Source organism: Ceratina calcarata, unplaced genomic scaffold (assembly GCF_001652005.2).
Source record: "Ceratina calcarata isolate Rehan_Ccalc_2016 unplaced genomic scaffold, ASM165200v1 scaffold48.2, whole genome shotgun sequence".
In the NCBI taxonomy this organism is placed as follows: Eukaryota; Metazoa; Arthropoda; class Insecta; order Hymenoptera; family Apidae; genus Ceratina; species Ceratina calcarata.
Window position 1 is genome coordinate 419,745 of NW_017172225.1, and position 15,556 is coordinate 435,300.

General features: G+C 40.9%; 5 protein-coding genes across 6 annotated transcripts; 2 read left to right on the forward strand and 3 right to left on the reverse strand.

Annotated features, from left to right (window-relative positions):
* The first annotated feature begins 56 nt into the window (after window positions 1-56).
* On the forward strand, window positions 57-12,638 carry LOC108627669 (X-ray repair cross-complementing protein 6). 2 transcript variants are annotated; one of them, XM_026815714.1, is made up of 10 exons: window positions 57-73; window positions 10,088-10,262; window positions 10,335-10,506; window positions 10,619-11,057; window positions 11,136-11,217; window positions 11,298-11,556; window positions 11,632-11,793; window positions 11,865-12,092; window positions 12,167-12,339; window positions 12,404-12,638. In XM_026815714.1, exons 2-10 carry the CDS (start codon window positions 10,092-10,094, stop codon window positions 12,515-12,517), a joined length of 1,800 nt encoding a protein of 599 aa, XP_026671515.1. In that variant the 5' UTR covers window positions 57-73; window positions 10,088-10,091; the 3' UTR covers window positions 12,518-12,638. The 2 variants fall into 2 exon arrangements, with proteins under 2 accessions (XP_026671515.1, XP_026671514.1); XM_026815713.1 differs by lacking the exon at window positions 57-73 and adding an exon at window positions 9,122-9,638.
* Window positions 442-5,809, reverse strand: Dip-C (dipeptidase C). Its single transcript, XM_018029022.2, has 9 exons — window positions 5,512-5,809; window positions 5,082-5,280; window positions 4,758-4,997; window positions 4,617-4,678; window positions 4,501-4,545; window positions 1,511-1,780; window positions 1,006-1,450; window positions 789-940; window positions 442-711 (listed from the first exon to the last, which is right to left on the reverse strand). The coding sequence occupies exons 1-9, from the start codon at window positions 5,538-5,540 to the stop codon at window positions 669-671; spliced, it is 1,485 nt and encodes a 494-aa protein (XP_017884511.1). The 5' UTR covers window positions 5,541-5,809; the 3' UTR covers window positions 442-668.
* On the reverse strand, window positions 1,789-4,493 carry LOC113464675 (FAST kinase domain-containing protein 1, mitochondrial). The gene has a single exon (XM_026815712.1). The coding sequence runs from the start codon at window positions 4,143-4,145 to the stop codon at window positions 1,965-1,967; it is 2,181 nt and encodes a 726-aa protein (XP_026671513.1). The 5' UTR covers window positions 4,146-4,493; the 3' UTR covers window positions 1,789-1,964.
* Window positions 5,853-9,285, reverse strand: LOC108627671 (GSK-3-binding protein-like). Its single transcript, XM_018029025.2, has one exon. The coding sequence runs from the start codon at window positions 8,281-8,283 to the stop codon at window positions 7,753-7,755; it is 531 nt and encodes a 176-aa protein (XP_017884514.1). The 5' UTR covers window positions 8,284-9,285; the 3' UTR covers window positions 5,853-7,752.
* Window positions 12,639-12,741: 103 nt separating the features above from the next.
* Window positions 12,742-15,550, forward strand: LOC108627666 (putative C-mannosyltransferase DPY19L1). The gene is made up of 9 exons (XM_018029010.2): window positions 12,742-12,884; window positions 12,962-13,074; window positions 13,144-13,281; window positions 13,349-13,417; window positions 13,503-13,838; window positions 13,930-14,755; window positions 14,823-14,985; window positions 15,046-15,174; window positions 15,248-15,550. The coding sequence occupies exons 1-9, from the start codon at window positions 12,851-12,853 to the stop codon at window positions 15,459-15,461; spliced, it is 2,022 nt and encodes a 673-aa protein (XP_017884499.1). The 5' UTR covers window positions 12,742-12,850; the 3' UTR covers window positions 15,462-15,550.
* Window positions 15,551-15,556: the final 6 nt, after the last annotated feature.

A 15,556-nucleotide genomic window follows, 5' to 3' on the forward strand; every position in this document is an offset into this window, starting at 1 on the left:
TGCAATCTTTTCTTATTTAACTATAACGTGAATATTGATCATAAATTTACATAGGACTCATATTGCGTCATAGGTAAGTCTAGTTTTTAACACATCATTGTTGTATGCACAACCGGAATCAATGTAAATGTTCCGTCTTAGTTCGCGATAGTGAATACTATATCGAGAACTTTTTGCGAAGTTTTAATAACTCGTAAGAACTGGGAAAACAGAGGTATAGTTCCGCTCGATTTAGAATTAAGTTTTTCAATAACCAGTTTTTAACCGGTACGCGCACGGAATAATAATTTAGTAAAGGAGGAGGAAATGATAAATGGGTAATCGCGCGCTATCGCTTTTTCCTCATGAATGACGTATGTGCTTTGGGAACACCGTTAGATAAATATTCGATTATTCAAATGAACCTAAGCGAAGATCGGATAAGAAATAACGAAGCGCAGATTGTAAAAATGAAAGAGTACTCTGCGTACATATATATATATATATATAAACAAAAAAGATATATCAATGTATCATATGAAACGTGTTCAAAAATACTTCGTTACGTATCACAATTCATCTTACACGAAAAATAGAATCTATAAATAGTTTTTTCCTTGTCCTTTCCATGGAATTCAAACATCGTATATGCGTGTTTCTCAGTGCCGATAATGAGTAGCTGAGATCGATTAATTCTTCTTAGCAGCCATCCACTTTTCTATTTCTTCCACACTGCAAGCAAACAGTATTAAAACATGAAATATAATCGAAATGTACAAATGATTACCATTCTTCACATCGAAACTTACGTGCGTGGGACATCCGTCAAGTTTTTAACACCAGTTTCAGTTACCAGAACGTCATCTTCAATACGAACTCCGCCCTGTCCGCGGAATTTTTTCAATTTCTCGGCAACTATGAACTTCGATTGATTCGGATCGTTCAACGCGGCATCCAATAGCTGTAGCAATTACTCCAATTAATTACATCGCTCTTCGTTACGAATATTCCCTCGTGGCCACTTACACAGTCGATGAAGTAACAGCCGGGTTCGATCGTCAACACCATGCCGGGTTTCAAAATGCGGCTGGTTCTCAATTTTTTTAGTCCCGGTGCCGTGGGACGTTCCGGATGTCCCGGAAGATATCCACCAACGTCGTGAACGTCTAACCCCATGAAATGTCCAAGCCCATGAGGCTGGAACACCGCATGTAATCCTGACTCAATCATCTTATCCACGTCGCCCGTTAGCAGACCCCCTTCCTTTAGAGAAGTCAACATAGTCTTGTTCGCCAGCAGGTGCATATCCGTCCAAGCTACGCCGGGCTTCGCCTGATTCATTACCGCGTCGCGAGCGGCGAGGACCGCGTTGTATATCATCTTCTGATCTTCCGTAAATTTCCCATTGACTGGGAAACTGCACGTGATATCCGCTGCGTATCCGCAGTAGTTTCCACCCATATCGAAAAGGCTTGATTGAATGGTCGCGTCAGATTCCTTAACACGATTTCTCGTAAATACCATAGCTTACCACATATCACCGTCGTTTATAATTTTGTTGTTAGGGGCACCGGCGTGTCCATAATGCAGTATGGACGAGTTTTGTCCGGATCCGCAAATGCACTGGTACGACGCGTGTCTGCAACCTCCAACGGAATATACGTAATGAAGGAAAGCGGACTCGGCCTGGAATTCCGCGGTTCCTGGTTTCACCATCTGCATCACAGACTTGTGAGCGTCTGAGCTTAGTTTAATCACGTATTCCAACACCTCGATTTCTTGCGGTGTCTTTATTACGCGACTGTAAAAATAAAAAAGAATAATCATACACGGCACACGGGTAACGCTGTTGATAAATTATACATATTGTCCTACAAGAAATTCTTTAAATCTATCTGTAAACACTTTTTATTCTATACATCGTACCACTTACATCGTTAGACTTGTTTTACAATTTTTATTAGAAAGGCCTTTTTGTTTTATGATTACGAAGCTTTCTCCGCGGAACGTAAGCTTTCCAATAAGTAAGACGATAATTTGTCGGATCGATTCCAAACTTGTTGTATAGTCGCGTAGTCTAATGTCATGATTTTAAAACCTAATTTCTTCATATGTCTCTTCCTCATCACTTGAGGTCCTATCAATTCTCGCGAATTCCTGCAATAATATTCCGGCAAGTAGATAAATACCGCGGTGTTCACGTTCTTTTCTTGGTCCAAGTTTAAAGGAAATACCGACGTCGATACCATGTGCGGATGTATCAGAATGTCGAGTACGTAGAAACTAATGGGTGGCAAACGATTCAGGATCACATTCTTACTTAATTTCTGTTCACTTCCTACCAAAGATGCCAACGGCTGATATATCATACTGACCGCTCTTCTAATCCGCGCGTCCAAGTACAAAGGTTTATCTATCCTTCCCGAAGGGAAGTACAACGACTGATATTGCTTGCATTCCAAATACATAGTAGCGTCCAGCAGCCTTAATTTATTTTTTATACGGTTGAAGAAAGCGGAATGGTGTCTCAAATGAATTTTGTGCAACAACTGCGAGATAAAAATCTTATCGAAATACTTGATAGGATACTTCTCTAAGTAAGTACACGAGAGAAGAATATCTAGAGCATCGTCTAATTTCAAATGATGAAATTTCACTGATAACACGTCGTTAAAAGCTTCCCAAAATTCTTTATCCTTCGGTGGTTGTACGTTTAACAACCCAAACGGTGTGAGTATCGAGGACAACAGATTAGTCGGTATACTCGTGGCGTGTCTTATAAAATATTCACCGCATTCCGATAAGATGCTCGCGTTTCTGATTTGGAGATTTTTACAATAATTCATCACCGTTCCTATCAATTTCGAGTCGACGATTTGCAACCCTTTGGACTTCAAATAGTTTTGCAAAGCTTCTTCAATCTGATTGTCGACGTAATCTTTCACGTGTAAACTGTGTACGAAGTTGATTAAATCTTTCTCGCTGGAGGAATTCATGCTCGCCCCTGCCCATTTACTGGCGCTGGTCAGACACTTCGTTGCGGAGACATTGTCATGAAAACAATCCAATATGCTCGCGATTTGCGTGCCCGTTAATTGTAAAGAACACTCCAAAAGCTTTCTCTCCAGAATCAGTTTCACCATGTTCTTGCTCTGATTAAAATGCTTGAGCATTTTAAATAATGCCACCAATGTATGCATATTAATGTCCTGTTCTCGAAGAAGTATGCCAACCCACAGAGTGTCTATCGATTTGCGGTATTTCGAATCTTTGTACGATGATAGAATGTTGATCAAATTGATTAACTGCGCAGGCGAGAATTCTCCATCCGTTGCACGGCTCAAAGCTTCGTCGCAAAGTAAATCTCTGTACACGTTCCTAGATGGACTGACTTTATCCTTCTTCAACGCGATAAGCCCTTGTATTATCGTCTCGGAGTCGTTACTATTAATAACCAATTTAATTAACTGCTTCATTATCATATCTCTAGCTGTGTTGTCGATGTCGAATTGTCTACTTCTCGACGACCGATCGCGAGACCTCTGCCTGGCCCAATTATTTTCTAAATCTATCACTTTCTTCAATCCCTCCAAAGCGACCCTACAATTTATCTCCTGCGAGATCTTATTCTCTAGCAACGAACACATACCGTCAGTGTTGTTAAATACTTGCAATCCTCGCAATGTCTCTTCTATGTCTAAATCTTTAAAACAATCAAGGTCTGAGCAAAATAATATTGCGGTTCCTTCGTCCGTTTCGATGTCTATTCTTCGATTTTTTAATAGTTTTTTTTTTATATCGATATTACCTTTAGGACTGTTAGCATTTTTAATGTTGAGCGAAAGCGGATCACTCTTTTTAGACACGTTGGAGAGCTTGTTATGGTTATTGATAAGGGGCATGTTTTTTTCAGTTTTATTGGTACACATCGCTTCGATGTCTTTGATTTTTCGCACGATCAAAGGCACCTCCTGTATCGCTAATCCTTCTTCTACGAGAATGCTGGTCTGTGTCAAACTCTGCTGTCCAGCATGTTTCCCAGAATTCGATTCGTACCATCGTTTCAAAAGTTTATAACATAAAACGGAGGATTGTATGTGCATACGCATTAAAACTTTCCCCCATACATGACCGAGAAGTATCATCTGCGTAGAGCATACAAGCATCTAATCAGATTAAATTTAATAATAAATTCATCGCGATTCAGTACCTTTCAAGTACGAAAACAGGCGGCAGCATGAGATATCTTTGATTGAATTTTTTGATTCCTACTAATAATACGGTTCTATAAAGAGGTATCTTGAATGGTTGTTAATAATACTTGGAATTTAATGACGGTGAGACTATTGTGTCATTATTAAAAGACTTCATATAAAAGACTCGTGACAAACGTAAAGAAAATAATTACAGCGCTGTATATCGATACAACCGATCGACGATTGCACTCGCAATTTAGTAGACAGTTTAGTACTATTTTTTACAAAACAAAAGTTGGCAGTAGTTTTATAAATAAGTACTTACCATTCGCATATTTCCGGGTACAGAGTGTGGTTGTCTACGTTGAATCTACAAAACAAAACAAAACATACATATATACAAAAATGTGAGGAGGGGACGTGAAAAAGCTCGGTACTCACTGGTCAATGCCGTCGAAGACAGCCTCTTTTGTTTCCAAACCGCTATCGCTGTTTTGACCCCTCTGACAGCACAAAGAAAGAAGATTAAGAATACTTTTACACAGTTAGAGTAACAGAAAGGTGGCTCGAAGGCGAACTTACCAAGGTGAGAAGAAGAGTTACTTGTTTCGATTTTAAAACTGCAGCTATTTCATCGGTGTAGCGAACTTCGTTTACGGCGTACCGTTTTTTGAAATCTTCCAAACTAAGCAGTTTCCCCTGCCAGATTCCATATTCTTCCGGCAATCTTGGCACGAATAGAATAGAGCTTCCAGTCGCTACATCGATAGCACCGTAGCATCCAGGTTCTTCTACCCCAAAGCTCCATTGGAAGAACGATTCCTAACAATGATTCCAAACAGAAGCTTAAGTAACCACAATAACTGTCTAACTGATCTTACACAGACTACAAGAACAATGATTTACCTGCCTAAATGGCCAGTTTATATCTGTATCATTAAATGGAATTTCAACCCCCCCTTCGAGGATTACAAAAGTGCCTGCATGCGGTACTTTTGCATTGGTTCTGATACGTGCAGCTAATCTCTCGCGATTGTTTCGGAAGAGGGACATAGGTACTTTCAAAGTATGATTGCCTCTTTGAAAGCACGATTCCAATTCTTTTCTACAACGAATATGTACGTAAATTAAGGTACACGATAAGATTAGCTAAGTAAAGGTCAATGTTGGATAAAAGGTGCCAGCTAACATGATCGTATAACAAGCATTATTCATATTTTACATAACCTCAACTTCAGTATAAATCTATATTGATCATTTTAGTAGATGACTTGATTTTAGAATGATTTTTCTTTTACAATAACGATGTATGAATTAAACAAATAAGTGTACATACGAGGTCACACTGGCCATGTTATTCTCCATCGTGTTCAACTGCGACAATGACGATAAATTTTTGATTCTCCGTTCTGTCCGTCGTCCGTCAGTAATCTCGTATGCGAATGGAATTTTCAACTTGATTTATAAGAACTGTTATCTGTCATTATCTATAAGTAATTTAAAGAGACAGCTGATAAACTCCGATCAACAAATTACGATCACTTTTCTGTATTTAATGATTGATAATTTCGAACAGATATTACATTTCTTTTTATAATATGTGCCGGTAAGCTACGCACAAGAGGATTAAACAATTTATCGGGGACAATCGATAATTAAAATAAGTAGAAAACAGGATTAGAATGAAATGTTTTATTCATTTATTCACATGATTAAGGTTTGTCGAATGAGAAATCCGACCATCACAACGAGGTATATAGCTTGTTTAATTTACAGTTCAATGAATTCAAAGACAAATTTTTCACTGGTTAAACATTCCTACGTAAACGCAATCATCGCACACACGCACACACATACACACACACACACATGCACGCACATAGGACGCAAAATGCAGAATCTCGTAGTAATTCCTCAAATACATTTGTTCATACGATCACGCGTTCGCGATCCAACCCAGTACGTACATTTTTAGTTAACAACTGAATATTCATTAAAGTTCATACAACTCGTAGTCAATATATTCTCATTGAAAGTTCCGATGTCGCAAGACGAAAACGAACGATACACTGTTCTGCAAAAACCCACATAAATGGACACGATGCATACGCGGTACGCGTGTATGTACAGAATATCTAATATAAGTACGTACAAATTTACACGCGCACACGGCAGTTGTATCACTAAGAATCGATAGTGATAAATAACTACATACATATAGTATGGAATACGCGTGGAACAAATGTAAATTCACTGGGTCGTGTGTAAGTGCTATGCAACCTACGATTTATAATAGAAACGAATCGGTCCGAGCCAGGGACCTCTCTGTCTTTCTCGTCAAACGGGTCAGCTATATTTTCAGTGGACGAAATGAACGGTGATATGTGTGCGCGTGATCATTAGAACTTATCTTAATTTGAAAATAACGTACACATACACATGCCTCGGGCAACGAACATTACATAACAAAATGTTCTCTATCGTAATTGAATAGCTGGTTCGAGCGAAAGAAATGGAAACAAACAAATAAATGAGATCACTATCCATGGAGTCGCGATAGTTATACAATTCTGTCAAATGACTTTTCTAATAATTCGTTGATTCGTTTCTCCGACAATTTTTATACTTAATTATCATAGCAACTGGACCATAATAGCCCGGACAAATCGAGCGAAATTTATCTCAACTAATATATCCTATAGGATACCTTCATACGCGCCCTTTGCCGTACTTCACGCTATTAAAAAAGCTATAATCATATCTGTACATATAACAGAGGTAACAATCGAATTTAAACATGTAAGCATTTAATTACTATGTCCATTATTATGCTATCGATTTGTGTCATATAGCACTTGCTTCTCAATACTCGTTTAGCTTCATCATCGAATAACTACTTTACGTCGACCGCATACTGTCAGATTACTTTACATCGCTATGAAAAGAATAATAAAAAAAAAAAAAATAGGGAACCGATTAAAAATAACAATGATCGTTTGTTTCTTCTAAATAAAAGAGTCGTATACAGACGGTTCCAAAAATTTGTTATAACTACTCCTCGAAATAGACATACTATCTTTTACTCTGTTACCCTGGACGCGAGCATCAGTCAGGAACTGTTTAGCTTCTTTTCCTTTTTATCCAACGAGTATGCTAAGTTTCAATTAAAAGGAAAGGGGGAGAAATGCTGTTGTCATGTAAATCTAGCCCGGAGAGGCTCGGAATCGAGGCAGCCATGCTTTCCACGTAAGCCTCGCATCTTGCATCGTGGATTGTCGATATGCCGGCGATCTTGGCCGAAGTTGCACGAAACCGTGTGCGTGACTGCTTCGAATAACAACATACCATATTTACAAACACTGCTGTGCAAGACGAGTTCTCTCGGCTAATTGTATTTTACCTCGTTGTACTTTCTTACGGCACGAATCATACGGTTTTTCTTTCAACATTTTATGTTAACGTTATGCACCGTACCGAAAGGTAAAGTAAGGAACAAGAACTGGTTAACGAGGAACACCGAAACTTTTTTTCTCACTCTGCTCTATACGATCGAGGATCGTTATTTAAAACTTGAGTCTCACAGTTCGAGCGGCTTGTATACAGGCGGTAATTGCTCGTCCTCGGAATCGTAGAAATACGGTTTTCTGCGATATATCACCGACGATTGCTCATCGTCCACTTCCTCTTCAGAATTATCTAAATCGTCCAAATTTGCTTGAAGTCTTTTTACAGCCTCTTTTATCAGTCCACCCTCTTTAAGAAGTTCCTGCAGGAGCTCGTACGGGTCATCGTCCCTAGCCGTGGGCCTCTTGTGGTGGTGTAGGTGATGGTGATGATGATGGTGATGATTCAGATGACGATGCTCGTGAGCAGCGGTGTTTTTCGTGCCGCACATCTCGCAACTGTTCGGGTCTGCCCACGACCTCGACGGTATTTGATAAGGCGACGGCCGGTTCTTGTAACTGATGCTAGACTTCGCTTTTAAACTAGACAGTCGAAGGTTTTCCTTTATTTGCGATACGAGGAGGTCCACGTCGCGTGAAAGGAAGTCCTGCGTCGTGTCGGGCAGCACTTTAATTAAATACGTTGTTTCCTCGGCACTCGGCATGGCGTACGCAATGAATGTATCACTTCCCCTGTTCGCCGGTTGCGAAAGCAAAAGGACAATGGCACCAACGGTCGTGTTTACACCTCCACGTCCACGATACAGGCGAGCAGCGGGCGCAATAAAGCCACGCTCTCTCGACCGACGCAACGTGTTATTGTTCTCTTCCTTTCTTTCGCTTTTCGCAAGACACAGCGAATATTTGTCTTCTTCTAACGAACGGGCAGCGGCAGCAGTGGCAGCGAGGTACGTGGCTATTTAACTCGAACAGATAGAGGAAAACTCGTATTCTCGCTGAACCTGCTAGCAGCTAAGCGAGTTCCTCTGTGTAAGTGGACATCAATGTTTGTTTACGAGTATATTTAGAAGTGTTCACGTAAACATAGATGACCTAAACTACCAGCGGCGTCTCGTAATCGCATGGAGTCAATCATGTGTGATTCACTGGGTAAATACGCACCACCTATCCGGCCCCCTCTTCAAGAGAAGCCTTTCCCTTCCTCGGATGTCAGAACGTATCGCGTAAAGTTTTGCTCGTATAACTTTGGCTTCGGAGAATTGAATGAGTACACTCCGGTCAACGCGCACACGTAGATTGTGATTGCATTCACGCACAACCACATAAAGTGCACATTCGAAACGACTGTACATGTACAAATCTTCGTCTACGTTCAACGAAGCTTGCGATTACATCGACGTCGACGTATCTCTATCTCACCGTCGCGGTATTACATTTTGGTACAAGCACGCACTCGTCGTTGCACAATAATATACGTTTTGACGCAAGCCTGGCCCTCGTTCTGCAGTCCGTTCGGCTGGTCGTCGCACTGGTATTTACGATCTTCGGAGAAATCGTCTGCTTTGTTCAGGAAACCGATATTTCTATGTTTTTTGTTTCGTTGATTGAACACACTCTCGAATTAAACGGATCAGAAAGTAACGTTCTTGCGTCGAACCCGTCGAACGGTTGAACACGAGACACGGAGCGACCGCCTCGTCGGCCAACGACAAACCTTAGTCTCTTATTATTGTTTTGGTTCTGCGGCGCATGCGTATTTTCCCCCACGCTCGTGTAAACAAACCGTTAACTCGTGAGCTCTCTGGCGAATCGATAATACATTCGCCACTTCCTTATTCACCCGGTCCCCTTTCCTCCCGCAAAACGGTGAACAAGCATACGGTGATACGATTTCACTCGGTACTTCGCGATTTCTTGTGATAAGATTGTATTCCAACGGATGACACGTTGCACGCTAGTAACATCGGTTTTTTGCTTCGAGGCTCGAGTCCCGAAATGATCAGAGCTGGGTTGAGTTTGGAAATTGTACGAAGTGGATAGTAGACGGGAGGATGGCGAGGTAAAGGGAGAGAGAGGCTGCAATGGGCTACGGATCAAGGTTACACTCGAGCCCGTGTTAGTCTATAGTCTGTACTCTTTATATTCTATACTCCGATAGCCCCTACTCCACACTTTACTACCTATGCATATGCATACATACATATTACATACGTCATTCTCTTTGCCAAGTTTGTCGTGCGCATGGCGCATACTCGTGTTCTGGATCTATTCCACCACCGCTCGCGATATACTTATTCGTGCTGTTCGTGCGTATATGTATTTATCAGCGGATCATTCATTAGATTTAACGGTCTATTCTACTGTTTTGTGTAACCTTTTAATGGGTCAACTGTTACGAAATCTTGAGAGGCGTTAGCTTTCGGTTGCAGCTTGACCCTCCTCAGTTATATCCTCCATCCTCTTATTCTTGCTCCCATGCGTTAATTGTATCATTGCAAATACGTTAAGTACGATGTCGTCGTATAACGAAGAATCGCAAGAAGCTGTTGTTGATCTCAATGAACTATACGGTGTCAGAGATGGAACACTTTTTATCGTGGACGCAAGTCCACCGATGTTTGAAAATCATAGCCGTGATCGGCCTGAGGAAAAAGAAGTCTCGTACTTTGTACAATCTATAAGGGTACAGATTACATTGAACCATTTCTTTAATTGATTCTTGGCGACTGACTTCTTATGTCACATTTTAATTCAGCGTGTCAAAGAGAGTCTTAAACAGAAGCTGAGTTGGAACAGGCAAGATTGGATGGGTCTTGTATTTTTTGGAACAAAAGAATGTGACCCAAATAGTGATATGAAAAACATACTGACCATTCAGAAATTACTTCCTGTTTCAATTGATTGTTTAAAAGAAGTCATCAAAATAGGTAGTTTCTTAATATCAATAAGTTTACTCTTTTATCAATTTCTATTCCATTTTATCTGATCATTCACATTATTAAACATTATTTTTCTAAACATGTTTGTATTTGTACACAGATGAAAAAAATAAATGGGAACAGTATAGAGATTCAGCTTCTTCAACTGACTATCCGTTACATGATGTACTATGGCATGCAGCACAATTATTCCATGATAAGAATGTCACTATGCCACTCAGAAGAGTAATTCTTTTCACTTGCCAAGATAATCCACAGCTAACTAGCGATGAGAAACACAGAATAAGGGCACAGGCAAAGGCTTACAATGATTTAAACATTAAGCTGTTTGTTGTCGGTTTAGGTGAAAGTTGGGACCACAACTTGTTTTATAAAGATCTAGAAATATTGTCAAGAGATATTGACGCTGACAATTATAAGACAACGTCTCTAAACGATCTGATGGATCAAGTAGTATTGTTATCCAGAAATATGTCCAAACTTGCGTGGAGATTCGGGCAAGACGTGAATATAGACGTGGTTCTTCGAAATCTCGTTGCGTAAGAAATTACTTGCTCAGATCCATTGTTGCAATTATGGATGTACGAAATTAATTTGAATCGTTCTTTCGTTCTCAGCAAGACTCAATATTTGAAGAAGGAAAATATGAGCAAAGAAACTAATGCCCCTTTAACTTCAAAGACGTGCTATGTAGTGGCAGTATGTATTTTAATAATTCATTCTGTATATGATTCATTGGGTTTGAGTAATAGATACAATTATTCACTTCAATATCATAGAAGGAAGTAGAAGATGAAGAGAATGAAAACGATGAAGACGAAATAGAGACGTCGCAGCCTGTGGCGTCAACGGATCTTGAATGGAGTATAAAATATGGTGGTGAAAGTATATGTTTCACTTCGAGAGAAAAGAGGTCCATGAAGTCGATGCGACCAGCAGGCATCGATGTAGTTTGTATGAAACCTATTTCGTCTCACCTTCTGTACCATTTCGAAACGCCGTATTTCGTCTTACCGTCGGACAAAAGTACTCGAAAAGGTACCAATAATCAGTCACGTTTACGGAATTGTATTCTGCGAGCTGCTGTTGCAAGTATATGTTATTAATTCGTAGATAATGCTCTGTTATTCGACGCATTGCTCAACAAATGTAACGAGAAGGAGTTAATGATAATAGTCTTGGTAACTATAAGAAAATATTCTATCCCACTACTTTATACCATGTTACCAAACGTTAAGAAAGGAGGATTTTATTTATACAGAATACCGTACAAAGGTGCACATCTTAAACAATACAAGCTTTACATATCGTGGTTCCCTGATACGAATGCAAACGTTTCGTTTTAGAGGACGTGCGAAGCCTCAGCGATATATTGTCGCAGTACGTGTTCAATGACGAGACGAAGTGCCCGTTCAGTCCGAAGGCAGTCGAACTACTGGAGGAAATCATAAAAAGAATAGGAATAAACGATGAACCAAAAATGTGCTCTAATCCCAAACTTCAGTCTCAATTTAAGGCCGTCGAAACTTTAGCTCTCGATTTAGAGAAGAGCGAACCCATCGTTGACGATACGCGTAAGTTTCATCTTAAATTTTCTTTTACGAGATCTTACACTTCAGTTCCATTATACTTATGTATAAAATTTCAGTTCCACAAACCGAAAAAATGCGTAAATGTGTGAAAGATCTTTTGGAAGAATATAATGAAATATTTAAGAGTGACGAACCACCAACGAAGAAATCTAAGAAAATTCAGGAAGCCGCGGGTAAACTCGATACGATGAGCAAGGAACAGATACGGGAGCTCGTGAAAAATAATACAGTAAGTTAACACAGGCGTTCCAATTCAAAAATATGGTATGTAATGTTTATTTTCTTCTCAACAGATAGACGGTTATACTGTAGCGCAATTGAAGATGATTTTAGAGACGTTGCCACTAAAAAGGACTGGCAAGAAGGATGAGTTAATTAAGAGACTTAAAGATTATTTCAACAACTAAAATATGTCGCATGCTACACCGTTCAATACCTCAGGAAAAAATAAACCACAGTATTTTTCTACTAATCGTTAATCATATTTTAGTATTGTTATATTTAAATAAAAAGATGTTCTATTCCGTACTGGTAAAACACTAATGACAGATCTTGATTAGTGCGTTACTCGTAGATTATAAATGAAATCTGCTTAGCGTAATTTAAATTGCATGAGGTCACGTGAGTTCGATCCACAGATGGCGGCGCGTCCTTAAGTGGCGGTTGATGGCGGTTAACGGCTTAACGGTGGTGCGCGTTACAACAACTGTTCGGGTGCCGCGAAATCGTGTCGGAAAACGATGAATTCGTACAATTTGGCGTGTTTCTTAATAGGTAGAAGTGTTCTAACGAAGAAGACTAATTACGTGGTTCTCTGGTCATAAAATCTTCTCTCTCGTCTCCCGTGACAGGTTTGGCATGCGGCCTTTTTCACCGGTGGCATGTCTCTACGTTGTTTGAAAACGACCGACACTTCTCGCATTTGTCCGAGATGGAAAGAGAAATGTCCTTCCGCACGGAAATGGTACGTATTCGCGAATGAAATTGTTCTGATTCGAGCGTAAAACGATAAATTTCTCGTGTCTCGGTTCAGGGGATGTACTATTCTTATTATAAGACGATCGTGGAATCGGAGACGATCTGGGATGGATTGGGAAAAATCACTCACGACAATATTTCGGAATACGGGACAGTTATTAACGCAGCTAGAAAATATAGCTTGTTGCCAGAGGTATCGTAGACGATTTTCAGAAAATAGTACCCGTCGTGACACGTGAGCTAAAGTTTTTGATTAATAGTTGTTAGCTGGGAGTCTTTATCACTGGGCCAAAAGTCTGGACATCACATTTGTTAAGCAGTGTTGGCAAGTGAGATTGATCTCTGTTTGATATGTATATACAGTAGGTGTTATCTTTTACAATAGAGAGCTAGATAGGGGAATATCGTTTTTAGATAAAAAGAGGCGAGGGTTTGTCACCGGTTACCAGTTGCGAAGGACTGGGGGTGCCAATTTATTTTTACTTAGAAATGGTTTGGTCCGCCAGCGTGTTCACGGCATGTGTACTTTTCTGTTATTCCGCGTATCTGGGGAACAGTCTCAGCAGTGGTATTATTGCCGTGTTACTTTTCTTCTACAACCACGATGAGTGCACTCGTGTACAGTGGACTCCACCTCTTAGGGAAAGTTTCGCGTACCCTGCTCTACTGGCTCAGATGTATGCATTGACCATGATCCTCAGGGAAGGCACTGTACGTGAAGTACAAAAAGTGCGCAGAAATTTACTTCAGGTTCGTAAGGATCTCGAAACTAGTATAAACTAGTTTAAGACCAACTAGTATATAGAATTCCGAAACGAAAAAGAACGTAATCGGATTTCAGATGATGGGTATGGCCACCGTGATCAGCCTGTGTTGCTGGCAGTTTTCACATTACGTGTTCACCACACAAATCATCGCGTTGTTGATTCTAAAATGGATGAAGATAATCTCTAACTTTTTATACTTGGCTATTTGCGTAGTCCACGCCTGGTCCATTGGGATAGCAATGTGCATCACCGACGGAACCGCTCTACATTACTCTCTGTACCTGTGTTTTCTACTTACTAGCAGCGTCTTCAGTCTATTGACAGAAAGACTGTTCCCGTTCCTGGCTACGGAGCTGCAAACTTCCATGGAAGTCGTCCTCACCGTCGCTTCCACCCAATATTTAAAATCTATTTACAACATGCTGTCCGAGGAACACGCGCACGTATTCGACCTGCTGAGAGCGAAGCTGACCGGATACAAGAACTTCCATACGATGTTGTACACCTGTTCCCCAGAATTTGACTTTCTTCCATACAGGAGCTACGAGACAATCACGTTGACGCTACTCCTGCCGACTGCTGTACTCGCGGGCATCCTCGCGGTCTATTTTTGGTACAGGAATTACAGGAACAAAGGATATCCCAAATGCGTGGAGGCGGACGTGGCGTACAATGGATTGCAGACCGGGGCCTTCATCCTTATGGCTGTGTTCATCATGAGACTGAAACTTTTTATGAATCCGCATCTTTGCATCATAGCCGGCACCGTTTGTTCGAGTAGATATCTGGAGAAGGTCGGTGTTAAGAGTGGTGCAACGAGGATTCTGATCACTCTCTTGCTGATATCGGCGATGTCGTATTATGGGTTAGCCAGGTTCCAGGACGAGCGGAATGTCATGGGTAAATTGAACCGTCTTCTTTAATCCGATTAACGTCGGTCGGGCTCTTATTATAATTCGATGACAAGGCGAGTACAGCAACATTGAACAAGAGGAGCTCTTTGAGTGGATCAAGAAGTCGACTCCCGAACGCGCGGTGTTTGCCGGGAAGATGTCCCTGATGGCGAACCTGATGCTCTCCACTGGGAGACCCATCGTGAACAACCCTTACTACGAGAGCAAGGAGATGAGGTATCGCCAGGCATCTTCGGTCATCATTTACTAATAACTACCAGGTGTTTTTTGTTTCAGAGACCGGACGATGAAGGTCTACGAAGTCTTCAGCAGGAAGGACATCTCGTCCGTGTACTTCACGTTGAAGAAGCTAAGCGTCGAGTACATCGTCTTGGAGGAGCCTCAGTGTTTCGGATACGCGAATCTGTAATGGAAAACTGACTCAAGAATTAGAGTAGACATTTCGACTTATCCACGAACGAGCGTTTTTTTGTTCCAGTCGAACTGGGTGCCAAATGATCGATCTGTGGGACCAGGTGGACAACGGGACGTCGAAAGCAGCCGTGAGACAACCGCTCTGTCCAGTCCTGTTCCAGGGGAATGCTTATCCTTTCAAGAGAGTCTTCGCGAACGGTCATTACGTCGTTCTGCGACTCGACTATTCGTATTACGTCGAGTTAAAGCCAAAGAGTTCTCTCCTTTATCAATCTTGATTCGCGCGACCGATGACATTAAGTGGAACCGAAGTACCTCGCGAGATCGTAGTATATTTTTTATCGAAACGTGGGTGCGAGCCAAAGGAGTTGTT

Excerpts from the sequence above, each read along its gene's own strand:
- LOC113464675 (XM_026815712.1), bottom strand. The coding sequence starts at position 4,145 with ATGCTTGTATGCTCTACGCAGATGATACTTCTCGGTCATGTATGGGGG.
- Dip-C (XM_018029022.2), bottom strand. The coding sequence starts at position 5,540 with ATGGAGAATAACATGGCCAGTGTGACCTC. Across the intron at positions 4,546-4,616 it reads GTCTTCGACGGCATTGACCA|ATTCAACGTAGACAACCACA; the intron begins GTGAGTACCGAG and ends TTTGTTTTGTAG. Across the intron at positions 1,451-1,510 it reads ATAAACGACGGTGATATGTG|CCTTTTCGATATGGGTGGAA; the intron begins GTAAGCTATGGT and ends CATTCAATCAAG.
- LOC108627671 (XM_018029025.2), bottom strand. The coding sequence starts at position 8,283 with ATGCCGAGTGCCGAGGAAACAACGTATTTAATTAAAGTGCTGCCCGAC.
- LOC108627666 (XM_018029010.2), top strand. The coding sequence starts at position 12,851 with ATGAATTCGTACAATTTGGCGTGTTTCTTAATAG. Across the intron at positions 12,885-12,961 it reads TTTGGCGTGTTTCTTAATAG|GTTTGGCATGCGGCCTTTTT; the intron begins GTAGAAGTGTTC and ends CTCCCGTGACAG. Across the intron at positions 14,986-15,045 it reads TACGAGAGCAAGGAGATGAG|AGACCGGACGATGAAGGTCT; the intron begins GTATCGCCAGGC and ends TTTTTGTTTCAG.
- LOC108627669 (XM_026815713.1), top strand. Across the intron at positions 11,058-11,135 it reads GTTCTTCGAAATCTCGTTGC|CAAGACTCAATATTTGAAGA; the intron begins GTAAGAAATTAC and ends TTTCGTTCTCAG. Across the intron at positions 11,794-11,864 it reads ATACAGAATACCGTACAAAG|AGGACGTGCGAAGCCTCAGC; the intron begins GTGCACATCTTA and ends GTTTCGTTTTAG.